Here is a 13,205-nt window from a genome sequence, read left to right on the forward strand (position 1 = left end):
ATAGAGATAGCCTTTCTCACATAGGTTGTTGGAAAATGGTTGCATCAACTGAATTTTTCATGTTTTACTTCAGATTTTCAATTTTAAGTTTATAGATTTATTTGATTAAAATAAAGGCTATTATGAATAGGTTATTAATAAAGGTTATAAAGTTCTGTGCCTATGATGTGTTATATAAATGGTGTGTTCAGCTTCACTAGTTAACGCTGCTGTTGTATTTGATGCTACTTCAGTGACCTTTTTTTGTTAGTTTATTGTTATGTAAAATTTAGCAAAATCTTTCTTTGCATGAAATCTTCTTGATTAATTACTGCCATATGGAATCATCTTTTTTTTTTTTTTTTTTTTAAGACAGAGTCTCACTTTGTTGCCCAGGCTGAAGTGCAGTGGTGCCATCTCGGTTCACTGCAACCTCTGCCTCCCAGGTTTAAGAGATCCTCCTGCCTCAGCCTCTGGAGTAGCTGGGACTATAGGCGGGCACTATCATGCGCGGCTAATTTTAATTTTTGTATTTTTAGTAGAGATGGGGTTTTTACCATGTTGGCCAGGCTGGTCTCGAACTCCTGACCTCAAATGATCTGCCTGCCTTGGCCTCCCAAAGTGCTGGGATTACAGACGTAATCACCAGTAAGCCACCGCTACTGGTCTCATTCACCTAATCTTTATTGTCTACTATATTCAAAGTGTTGAGTGTGACACCAAGTCATTTAAAATTTAGTCTGGATTCTCAAGAGTTTGTAATATAATGAGGAAAAAAAATCCCAACTTTCTTTTACTCGTATCTCCATGATGTCATTTGCCATCAACGGTTTGGAATATCACTGAAGTCCAAGGGCCTGTGGCTACCCAATATTCCAAATACAATATAATTTGGTTCAAATAAGATACTAAGAACTTTGGTCAAACACAGGAGATCTGGAATCTAACGGCCTGTCTTTGGCAATTCACAACTTCTCTCTCTACGCGTTTCTCTATGTAGAAAGGAAAGGCCTTAGAAAGGACTGATGAAAACCAACCCTAACACTCCACGATGCCTTTTCCTGTACTCCGAATCTAAAAGGATGAGCTATAAAGTAAAACGTTGCACTTGGTCCAAGTCATTGAAATATTTGCAAACGATGCTAGAGCTTGAAAAGAGCAAGATAGCAGAAACCGTCCAGAGAAAGTAAGTAACCCACTGCAGCAGCTCTGCAAACTGAGCAGTCAACCAACTTCACGGCTCAAAAACGTTTGGCCGCTGGGCGTTGTGACTTTCTGCCCAGATAAAAGTCTTTTTTCTTTTGTTTCCTTTTTTTCTTTCTCCCTGCTTTGCCGCGTGAGATTACCATTCCTCGGGTCAGCTCGCGAACGCCAGGGAGGCGAGTGTGAAACACACGCGCCGACACCCCTCCTCCTCCTCGTGCGCTCCTCCTTCCTACAGAAAAATGTGTTTCTAGGCAACGGCGGGCGGCGGCGTCACTTCCTGCCATTTAAACTCAGGTCCCCACCCCTCGCAGCCCCTTCTCCTCGTTTCCACCCCCTCCCCCCACGGTCGTGGGCCTCATTCACGCTTCCCCGGGCTTGGGGAGGGGGCGGAGACCCGGCGTGACAAGCGGCCGAGACTCCCGTGGGCGCCGCACACCTGTTGTTTGCAGCAGCCAGCGACCAGTACTGCCGCTCTCGACCGGCGGGGAAGCGGCCGCAGCGGAGCCGACCCGGCAGGTGGCCGCGGGCGGGGCCGGCGAGCGAAAGTGCGCGGGGGCCCGACCACCGCGGGGCCGGGACGCGATGGCGGCGGCAGAGCCCGCGAGCTCGGGCCAGCAGGCGCCGCCAGGGCAGGGGCAGGGCCAGCGGCCGCAGCCGCAGCCTCCGCAGGCGCAAGCCCCGCAGCCGCCGCCGCCGCAGCAGCTTGGGGGCGCCGGGGGCGGCAGCAGCAGGCACGAGAAGAGCCTGGGGCTGCTCACTACCAAGTTCGTGTCGCTGCTGCAGGAGGCCAAGGACGGCGTTCTGGATCTCAAAGCGGTGAGCTCGGGAGGCGGGGACGGGGGCGGACTTCGGAACCCGTGGGTCCCGGGGAAGCCCAGCCCCTCGCCGCGTGGGTCTAGCGGCGTGGTGTAGACGCGCCTAGCGGGGACCCGGGACCGGACAGTCCGAGGACCATGTGGCCTGCGCCCAGGTCCTGGACGCCAGGATGGGGGAGGGACGAGGGACCAGGATGGCCCCGAGCGGACGCGTAACCAATAGGGCCCGGCGCCACGCCGGGCTCTCGACAAAGAGCCCAGGACCTCGAGCGCGCCCGCGTGGCTTCTGTCTCCGGGCGCAGGGACCTGAGGGCAACCGAGTGTCTGTTGCTCTGCGTCCACCTGTGGCAGAGGCTCACGGGGTAACGGGCGCTTTGCCCGGAGACACCGTGGATATCGATTTTGCTGTTAAGAATGGATGGTTTTAATAGGCAATTCCAGTTGGAACCATGTTCCTGTAGTTTAAATAAAAAGGAGGAAAAACAAAACCCAGTCTGCCATCTCTACCAGATGAAAGGAAAAAAAAAAAAGACTACTTCTTTCCACGCCCCTCCCCGATAAAATAGTATTGTCTTCCTTATGCACTTCTTTCATCACCCTGATAGTTAGGAGGGGTATTTGATTTGTGACTTCATGTGGCATGTGGCATGGGTTTCTAAAAATGAGATCTGCTATCACACAAAAAGGGGATATTTTACAACTTTCATCCAAAGAGGTGGAAGTGCTCAGTAAACTTTCTCCCTGCGTCGTCCTTTACTGCGTTCAGATTTTTCAAACAGGAGCAGGCATCAAAAGCTGTTCTGTCATACAGAATGACTTAACCGATCTAGGAAGGATTTGGAAGAATTCAGCAGCGCTCAGGATAAAGAGAATGTGGTCACTCTGCGCGCCAAGTTTAAGAACCAAAGTTTTAGAAACAAACAAAAAGTACTAACTGGTCAGTAATCATTGCAAATCCCCTTTGACTCCCTAAATGTGTCCTTGGAGGATTGGGACCAGCACCCAGGGGAGTGCCTGGACCACCTTACCTGGCTAGAGAGTGTCACTGCATTATCAAGGCTCTGCATAAAGCAGTGGCAGCTCCCTGAATGTAAGGGCCAAGACTTGCAGGGGCCAACTCTTCTGCTAGAAGCCTTCCTCCAGTGTAGCCCAAGGGGAAGTAGATCTTTCAGTGCCCTCTCCGTTCCCTGGATATAGTTGGTGTTCAGTCAGTGATTGTTGAACTGAATTATCTAAATTGTTCAACTTCATACAAGTCAGGCATGCTGCACATAATTTGCATTTTGGTAAGTAATTTCTACTATTTTCTTTTTGAAACGTTATTCCTGGAATTTTTTTTCCCACCTCTAGAAATTCCTTGTTCTCTTTTTTCCACCACAGCCCCTTTTTCCATTCTCTCCCTGAAAGTGATGTATGGCATGTGTAGTATTTAAACTGTAGTGAATTAAAATGGATTCTGTTTAAAGAATTTCACAGGAAGTCATGACGTTATCAGAGAAAGCCAGGAATGTTACAAAGTACAGGTTGCAAACTGCTGTTCAAAATCTAGAAATTCAGCTGTAGCCTGTGACTTTATTGTAAGAAAATCAGGGAAGTTTGGGGTTTTCCGGATAAAACTGAACTCTGATGACCAGACTTTGAGGTCTTCTCCCTCAGCTTGCCTCAGGACATGGTGTAACTTTGCCCTTTCTTGACTTGAAATTCTTTAGCTTCCTCCTGTTTCATCTGTGGCCATATAATTGCCCTACAGAAGTCACAGAGGCAGTGAGTAGGATATAAAGTTTGATATTTCATAGCAATAATTGCTTTATTCATTCTGGAACTCTCTTAAAAATTTGAAGGTTTCTACAATAACACTATGTCTCATATTAATGACTTTATACTCCTAGAAAAGAGTTTGAATGTCATTAGTTTTCGTATATATGTATGAAAAACATATACATTTTATGTATTTTACATCTTTTTCATTTATTTATATATACTTATATATGTAAAAATCTTACATTAAAATCTTTCTAATGATATTTCTTGTTGTACACCATAGTAAAAGATCATTAAGACTTTTTTTTTTTTTTTTTTTTTGAGATGACGTCTCACTATCGCCCAGGCTGGAGTGCAGTGGTGTGATCTCTGCTCACTGCAGCTCTTGCCTCCCGGGTTCAAGCAATTCTCCTGCCTCAGCCTCCCAAGTAGCTGGGATTACAGGTGCCCGCCACCATTCCCGGCTCATTTTTGTATTTTTAGTAGAGATGGGGTTTCACCATGTTGGCCAGGCTGGTCTTGAACTCCCAACCTCAAATGATCCGCCCGCCTTAGCCTCTCAAAGTGCTGAGATTACAGGTGTGAGCCACTATACCATGCCCATTAAGACATGTTTGATAATACATATTAAAGATGGACTCACACTGACAATTATAAATTTCCTCTAATTTGAAATTATAAAGACACATTTTCTCTTTTTCTTGTATTCTTACTTTGGTGGGGGCATATTTCAGCATAATTTTTTTGAAACTTTTAAGTTATACACTTGACTTTTTAAAAGCAGTTGAAGGAACTATGTATATATATGGTTTTTTGGTTGGTTTTGTTTTTTTGTTTGTTTGTTTTGAGACAGGGTCTCATTCTGTCGCCCAGGCCAGAGTGCAATGGTACAATCTCAGATCAATGCAACCTCCACTTCCCGGGCTCAAGTGATTCTTCTGCCTCAGCCTCCCAAGTAGCTGGCACTACAGGTGTACACCATTATGCCTGGCTAATTTTTGTATATTTAGTAGAGACAGAGTTTTGCCATGTTGTCCAGGCTGGTCTCGAACTCCTGAGCTCAAATGTATTCGCCTACCTTGGTCTCCCAAAGTGCTGGGATTACAGGCATGAGCCACCGCACCTGGCTTTGAAGAAACAGTTTTTGAATATTCCAAATAATAAAAAAAGTATATCAAACTTCAAGTAAAATATTCAAATATTTTGGATATCATAAAGTATCCTAGACCACATAGATGTTATTTCTTTACTGTCTTATACTGCTGAAGAATAAGAATGTAAGGTTGTATCTTAGTGACACATTTCTTCTTAATAGTATAATTAATTGAAAACATGGCTTGGCCAGGTGTGGTGGCTCACACCTGTAATCTCAGCACTTTGAGAGGCTGACGTGGGCGGATCACCTGAGGTCAGGCGTTCGAGACCAGCCTGCCCACCATGGCGACACCCCTCTCTACTAGAAATACAAAAAAATTAGCCAGGTGTGGTAGTGGGTGCCTATAATCCCAGCTACTTGGGAGGCTGAGGCAGGAGAATTGCTTGAACACAAGAGGCGGAGGTTGCAGTGAGCCGATATCGCATCACTGCACTCCATCCTGGGCGACAAGCAAAACTGTGTCTCAAAAAAAAAAAACATGGCTCAACACAGAAAATCAATTTTAATAAAGCTGTTATAGTGTAACTTAACAATTAGGAGGCAATAGAAAGACATTGAAAGTGATTTGAGGAAAGTTTATTCATTATCTCTGCAGCTTCACCCACACTATATAGTCTCATTTACAGTAGTGGAGGTGGGATAGTTATTATTTCTTTATTCCAGTGAGATAAGAAATTATATCATGGTTATTTCAAGCTATGTGGTTTGCCAGTTTATGCTGTTAATAGCTAATATATATCAAGAACTTACTACATGCAAAACATTTTACATGTTTTTAGCTAATGTTATCCTCTTAACAACAGTGAACATTTTGGCAGAATAGCCCCATTTCACAGCATAAGAAACTTCTAGTTAAGTAGGCCAAGATAGGTTAGATAACTTGCCTGGAGTTATACAGTAGAAAGTGAGAGCTAAGATTCAAAACTAGACCATTTATTGTTATTCTCTGTGTTATACCATCTTTCAGTCGTCTTCAAAAATAAATGTATGTAGGTAGGTTTCCATTTGTGTAAGGGCATGGAAAAATGCATGTTTATTCTTATTCCTCTGCCCATTGTGAAAAGGGAGGTACTGCGCTCCTGAAAATGAGGGTATTGGTGGCAAATTCTGTTATTGCATAAATTAAGCTAGGATTCCACTTGTTCACAGTTAAGAATTTGAACAACTGTTAAGATAGTCATGACTATGTATCTGTATGTTGTTTTGAAAATTCCTATTAAATGTAAGTTATAATTAAATTTATACATCTTATTTGCCATTTTGGTGTCATCTTGAGCTTTTTTAAGCATGATGAAGATTGCTTATCTCCTTTATTATAATTCTTTAACTTACAAATTACCTGAATGATACCTGAGTTAATGTGATAAAGTATGGTGCGTCTTATCTGACAGGTCCCTGATGCATACCCGTTTATGATAGCCTGAGTTACGTACATCCTGGGATAAATAAATAATTTAAGACCCTAGTTTGGCCGGGCGTGGTGGCTCATGCCTGTAATCCCAGCCCTTTGGGAGGCTGAAGCAGGCGGATCATGAGGTCAGGAGATCGAGACCGTCCTGGCTAACACGGTGAAACCCCGTCTCTACTAAAAATACAAAAAAAATTAGCCGGGCATGGTGGCGGGCGCCTGTAGTCCCAGCTACTCAGAAGTCTGAGGCAAGAGAATGGCGTGAATCCGGGAGGCGAAGCTTGCAGTGAGCCAAGATCGCGCCTCTGCACTCCAGCCTGGGTGACAGAGCGAGACTCCGTCTCAAAAAACAACAACAACAACAACAACAACAAAAGACCCTAGTTTATAATACCGGGCAAATATTTTAAGGTAGAATTAGCCTAAGGAGAGATATGTGGGTAGTACAGCCAGAACTTTAGTGCGTGCTTACAGATTCTCAGGACCTTTCAACTCCTGGGTGTATACCCAAAGAATTGAAAGCAGGGCCTCAAGAAGGTGTGTATACACCTGTGTTCATAACAGCAGCATTCATAATAGCCAAAATGCGGATGGAATCCCAATGTCCATCAATAGATGAGTAGCTTAACAAATTATGGTATATATACAATGGAATATTCTTCAGCCTTAGAAAGGAAGAAAATGCTGACATATGCTGCAACATGATGAACTGAGGATATAACGCTAGGTGAAATAAGTCAGTCACAAAAAAAGATAAATACTGTATGATTCCACTTATGTGAGGTACCTAGAGTAGTCAAATTCTTAGAGGCAGAATGGAGAAGGGTGGTTACCAGGGGTTGAGGGAAGACAGAATGGAATTTGTTGCTTAATGGATGTTAGAGGCTGAAATATGTCCCCCAAAATTCATATGTTGAAGACTTTACCTCCATACCTCAGAATGTGATTGTATTTGGAGATAGGGCGTTTGAAGATAATTAAGCTAAAATTAAGCTGTGACCTGATCTAATCTGACTGGGGGCCTTATGAGAAAGGGGAAATTTGGATATACAAAGAGACGCCACGGATGCTCCCACCCAGAGGAAAGACCATGTGAGGACACAGCAGGAAGGTGATCATCTGTAAGCCAAGGAGCGAGGCCTCTGAAGAAACCAAATGGGCCAATGAATGCCTTGATCTTGGACTTCTAGCTTCCAGAATTGTGAGAAAATAAATTTCTGTTGTTTAAGCCACCCAGCCTGTGGCACTTCGTTTTGGTAGCCCTAGCAAACTAATACAATGTGTATAGTTTCAGGTTTGCAGGATGAAGTGTTCTGATGATTGGTTGCACAATGTTGAGAATGTACTTAATACTACTGAACTGTACACTTAAAATGATTAAGATGATAAATTTGATGTTTTATGTATTTTGCCACAAACTATCAACAATGAGATACCACTGCATATTTATTAGAATGGTGAAAAATCCAAAAGACTGACAACACTAAAAGCTAGCAAGGATGTGGAGCAACAGGAACTCTCATTCATTGGTGATGAAGATGCAAAATGGTATAGCCACTTGGGAATACAACTTAGCAGTTTCTTAGAAAACTAAACATATTCTTACCATACAATCCAGTAATTGTGTTCCATGGTATTACCCAAAAGAGTTGAAAACTCATGACTACACAGAAACCTACACGTAGATATTCATAGCATCTTAATTCATAATTGCTGAAACTTGGGATGCAACCACGATACTCTTCAGCAGGTAAAAATATAAATGTTGTACATCCAGACAATATAGTATTATTCATTAAAAGATATGGAAGAACTTTAAATGCATATTACTAAGTGAAGGAAGCCAATCTGAAAAGACTGTGAACTCTATGATTCCAACTATATGACATTCAGAAAAAGGCAAAACTAAGGAGACAGTAAAATATCAGTGGTTGCCAGAGGCTAGAAGGTAGGGGGGATGAATAGATGGAGCACAGACTGTGTTTAGGGTAGTGAAGCTATTCTGAATGGTACCATAATGATGAATACATGTCATTATGCATTTGTCAAAACTCATAGTGTAAAACAGCAAGAGTTAACCCTAATGTGAACTATGGATTTTGGATGATAATCATGTGTAGGTTCATCAACTGTAAGAAATGTACCACTCTGGTGCAGGACGTTGATAATGGGGGAGGTTGTGCATGAGCAGGGACGGGGGCATATGGGAGCTTTCTCTACATTTTGGTCAATTTTGATGTGAATTTAAAACTGCTTAAAAATACAAAGCCTTTGTTACCTGTGGAAATAGAACTAAAATAAAATATGAAGCCTATTAAAATACATAGATAAAGATACATCTATTCCAGGGTCTAATCATTAAACATCTATCAAATGCAAGGCGTTTGGCTAAATGGAAGAAATAATTCTCAGGAGACAAAAGCTATATCATAGTGAAAAATATTATACTATTACTAAATGACTGGCACTGTGCCAGGTACTTTCCTTGTGTTCATTTAATCCTCATAGCAAAAGTATAAAGGAGATACTACATCTCCATTTTCTGATTAGGAAATCAAGTCATAAAGAAGTTAAATGGCGTACCTGATATCCACAGTAAGTGAAATACAATAATCTAATGCCAGAATTGATGCCATGAACCAACATGCTAAGCAAATGGTATACCTACCTCTGAAGTTTTTTTTGTTTGTTTTTTTATGAAATGGAGTCTTGCTCTGTCACCCAGGCTGGAGTGCAGTGGTGCCATCTCAGCTCTCTGCAACTTCCACCTCCTGGGTTCAAGCAATTCTCCCACCTCAGCCTCCTGAGTAGCTGGGATTACAGGCGCATGCCACCACACCTGGCTAATTTTTGTATTTTTTTTTTTAGTACAGATGGGGTTTCACCATATTGGCCAGGCCGGTCTCAAACTCCCAACCTCAAATGATCCACCCACCTCAGCTTCCCAAAGTGCTGGGATTACAGGTGTGAGCCGCTGCTCCCGGCCCTGAAGTTTTGGCATGATTTGAAAAAACAACTTTAATAGATAAAAGAAGAAAGGGAGTCAGCCATCTCATTTTTCTAGTTCTGGACAAGATAAATTGACTTAAAACTTAAGACACCAGTTCTGAGTTTTTGGTCCTTATCCTGCCACTTCCCAACAGTGAACATGGCCACGAAATGTTTGGATGAGATACCTATTAATGTGCTTACACATATATTTGACTGGGTATGTATATTGTATTATGCCATTTCTTTAGTATGATAAATATTGGTATTTTAAAAAATATTTATTTTTTCTGTTTGTATTTTTTAAATTGATAGATAAAATTGTATATATTTATCATATACTGTATGATGTGTTGAAGTATATATACATTGGCTAGCTAATTAATATATGCATTGCCTCACATAGTTATGATTTTTGTGGTGAGAACACTTAACATCCAGCATTTTTTTTGTTTTATTTTTTACTTTTTGGGAAGAGTGATTAAAAAACTTTATTACAGAAAATCAGTGCATCCAGTGTCCCCAAATACATTTGTGACAAGAACAGACACACACAGGAGATACAGACAGTAGTCACTACATCATAGCCTTGTTCTTTCCAAAGGCTAAAACATCATTCAAGAATGGGGTGAGGTGGTTAGAGGGAGCAGGTACTATCCTTTTAAATGGAAAAAAAAAAAGCAACAGGTTGGCATCTTAAGAACACATATGGTGGACCCAGAAATCAAACTAAGCCTAAGCGTTAGGTAACATCATGCCACTTACAGCATCTCCGAGAAACTAGGGCATTACTCCATTAGAGGAACAATCTTGTGGCAGTGTGAAAATGTTGAGTAGTGGTCTTGCTGCACCAGCTAATGGACCAAGTGGCCTCAACTTGACAGCCTCTTTAAAACTCGGTGTTTGCCTAATCAAAGATCATTTGACAGAACTGCTTCCCCACTTCTGCTTAGCTACTTTGGAAGCACAAAAGTTACCCCTTTCCATACTTTGCCTTTCCCTGGTTAGTATGTCTAGTTATGAGATAGACAGGTACCACTTAACAAATCACTCCCTTTTGACTACAGGTTGTTTCTCTTCCATATTTGATGAGGCTAACATCCCGCATTTTTCTTAGCACAGTATAGGCTGGTGCAAAAGTAATTGTGGTTTTTGCAATTTAATCACAAAAACCACAATTACTTTTGCACTAACCTAGTACAATATGTTACGAGCTACACTCACCATATTTTACAATAGATTGCTTGAACTTCTTTCTAATTGAAATTTGTATCCTTTGACCAATACCTCCCCAACCACTCCTCCCTGCCCCACCCCAGGCCCAGGTAACCATCATGCTACTCTCTACTTCTATGAGATCAACATTTTTACATTCCACATTTGGGTGAGATCATGTGGTGTTTCTCTTTCTGTGCCTGATTTATTTTGTTTAACATAATGTTCAGTTCCAGTGGGTTCAGTTCCAAACCACCACAATAAGATGAATATTGCAATAAAATGAGTCCCACAGATTTTTTTGTTTCCCAGTGCATAGAAAAGTTACATTTACACTATACTTTATTAAGTATGCAGTAGCATGTCTTAAAAAGAAGTGTACAGACCTTAATTAGAAAATCCTATATTGTTTAAAAATGTTAATGATCATCTGAGCCTGCATTAAGTCAATCGTTTTGATAGTAGAGATCTTGCCTCAATGTTGATGGCTGCTGACTAATCAGGGTATGGTGGCTGAAGGTTGGGGTGGCTGTGGCAATTTTTTAAAAGAAGACAAAAATGAAGTTTGCAACATCAATTGACTCTTCCTTTCACAAAAGATTTCTCTGTAGCAAAGATTTCTCTGTAGCATAAAATGCTGTTTGATGGCATTTTACCCACATTAGAACTTCTTTCAAAATTGGAGTCAGCCCTCTCAAACCTTCTTGTGCTTTATCAACTAAACTTGTGAAATATTTAAAATCCTCTGTTGTCATTTCAACGATGTTCACAGCATCTTCACTAGGAGTAAATTCCATCTCAAGAAACCACTTCCTTTGCCCATCCATCATACACCAGTATTCATCTATTACAGTTTCATCATAAGATTGCAGCAATTCAGTCACATCTTCAGGCTTCACTTCTAGTTCTATTGCTTTTTTTAAATTGAATCTTTAGTTTCCTTCACTGAAGTCCTGAACACCTCCAAGTCATTCATGAGGGTTGGAATCAACTTCTTCCAAACTTCTGTTAATATGGATATTTTTGCCTCCTCTCATGAATTATGGATGTTCATAATGGTATCTAGAATGGTGAATCCTTTCCAGAAAGCTATACTTTGTCCAGATCCGTCAGAGGAATCAATATCTGTGGCAGCTATAGGTTTACAAAATGTGTTTCAAAAGAAAACTTGAAAGTCAGAATTACTCTTTCATTCATGGGCTGGAGAATGGAGGTTGTATTAGCAGGCATGAAAACAACATTAATCTCTTTGTTCATCTCCATCAGACCTCTTGGGTGATCAGGTGCATTGTCAAAGAGCAGTAATATTTTGAAAGGAATCTTGTTTTCTGAGTAGGTCTTAACAGCAGGCTGAAAATATTTAGTAAACCACACTGTAAACAGATGTACTGTCATCCAGGATTTGTTGTTCCATTTATAGAGCACAGGCAGAGGAGATTTAATATCAATCATAAGGGCCCTAGGACTTTTGGAATGCTAAATGAACATTGGCTTCAACTTAAAGTCACCAACTGCATTCAACCCTAACAAGAGACTCAGCCTGTCCTTTGGAGCTTTGAAGCCATGCATTGACTTCTCTAGCTATGAAAGTCCTATATGCCATCGTCTTCCAATAGAAGGCTTTTTTGTCTACGTTGAAAATCTGTGGTTTAGTCTAACCACTTCATCAATTATCTTAGCTAGATCTTCTAGGTAACTTGCTACAGCTTCTACATCAGCACTTGTTTCACTACATTAGCACTTGTGGTTTGCACATTTATGTTATGGAAATGGCTTCCTTAAACTTCATGAACCAACCTAGCTTCCAACTTCTCTTCTTCAGCTTTCTCATCTCTCTCAACCTTCATAGAATTGAAGAGAGTTAGAGCCTTCCTCTGGATTAGGCTTTGGCTTGCAGGAATGTAGTGGCTAGTTTTATCTTCTATTCAGACCACTCAAACTTTCTCCATATCAGCAATAAGCCTTTTTCACGTTCTTATCATTAATGTGTTCACCTGGAGTAGCACTTTTAAGTTCGCTCAAGTACTTTTCCTTTGCATCTGCAACTTGGCTAAGTGTTTACCTCAGTAGGTCTCGCTTTCGGCTTGTCTTGACTTCTGACATGGCTTCTTCACTAAACTTAATCATATCTAGGTTTTGATTTAAAATGGAAGACATATGACTCTTCCTTTTACTTGGACACTTAGAGGCCATTATAGGGTTATTAACTGGCCTAATTTCAATATTGTTTTGTCTGAGGGAATAGGGAGGCCCATGGAGACAGACAGAGACAGGAGAATGGCCAGGAGTGGAGCAGTCAGAAGATACACAACATTTGTTGAATTAGTTCATAGTCTTATGTGGGTGCAGTTTCTCCTACCCCAGAACAGTTACAATAGTAACATCAAAGATCACTAATCACAGATCCCAATAACAGATATAATAATAGTGAAAAAGTTTGAAATATTGTAAGAATTACCAAAATGTGATACTGAGACATGAAGTGAGCACATGCTGTTGCAAAAATGGTGCCAATAAACTTGCTTGATGCAGGGTTGCCACAAAACTCCAATTGGTACAAAACACAGTATCTGTTAGCACAAAAAATAGTAGTGCAATGAAAGGAGGTAGGTCTGTGTATACCACATTTTCTTTCTCCATTCATTCACTGATGGATATTTTAAGTTGATTCCATATC

The 13,205-nt window shown here is 41.2% G+C and overlaps 1 protein-coding gene across 3 annotated transcripts in view; it reads left to right on the plus strand.

The window, feature by feature from the left end:
- The first annotated feature begins 1,502 nt into the window (after positions 1 to 1,502).
- The window catches only part of E2F5 (E2F transcription factor 5), a 45,144-nt gene continuing 33,441 nt past the window's right edge, over positions 1,503 to 13,205 (plus strand). Inside the window, exon 1 of one of the 3 annotated variants that reach the window (XM_003902924.5) lies at positions 1,503 to 2,001. In XM_003902924.5, coding sequence (XP_003902973.1) covers positions 1,768 to 2,001 — 234 coding nt within the window. In that variant the 5' untranslated portion in view covers positions 1,503 to 1,767. Of the gene's footprint in view, positions 2,002 to 9,213; positions 9,534 to 13,205 lie in introns of those variants that run through there. The other 2 variants (XM_009213264.4, XM_021942471.2) reach the window with 2 other exon arrangements.

The sequence above is a fragment of the Papio anubis genome, chromosome 8 (genome assembly GCF_008728515.1).
Source record: "Papio anubis isolate 15944 chromosome 8, Panubis1.0, whole genome shotgun sequence".
NCBI lineage: Eukaryota > Metazoa > Chordata > Mammalia > Primates > Cercopithecidae > Papio > Papio anubis.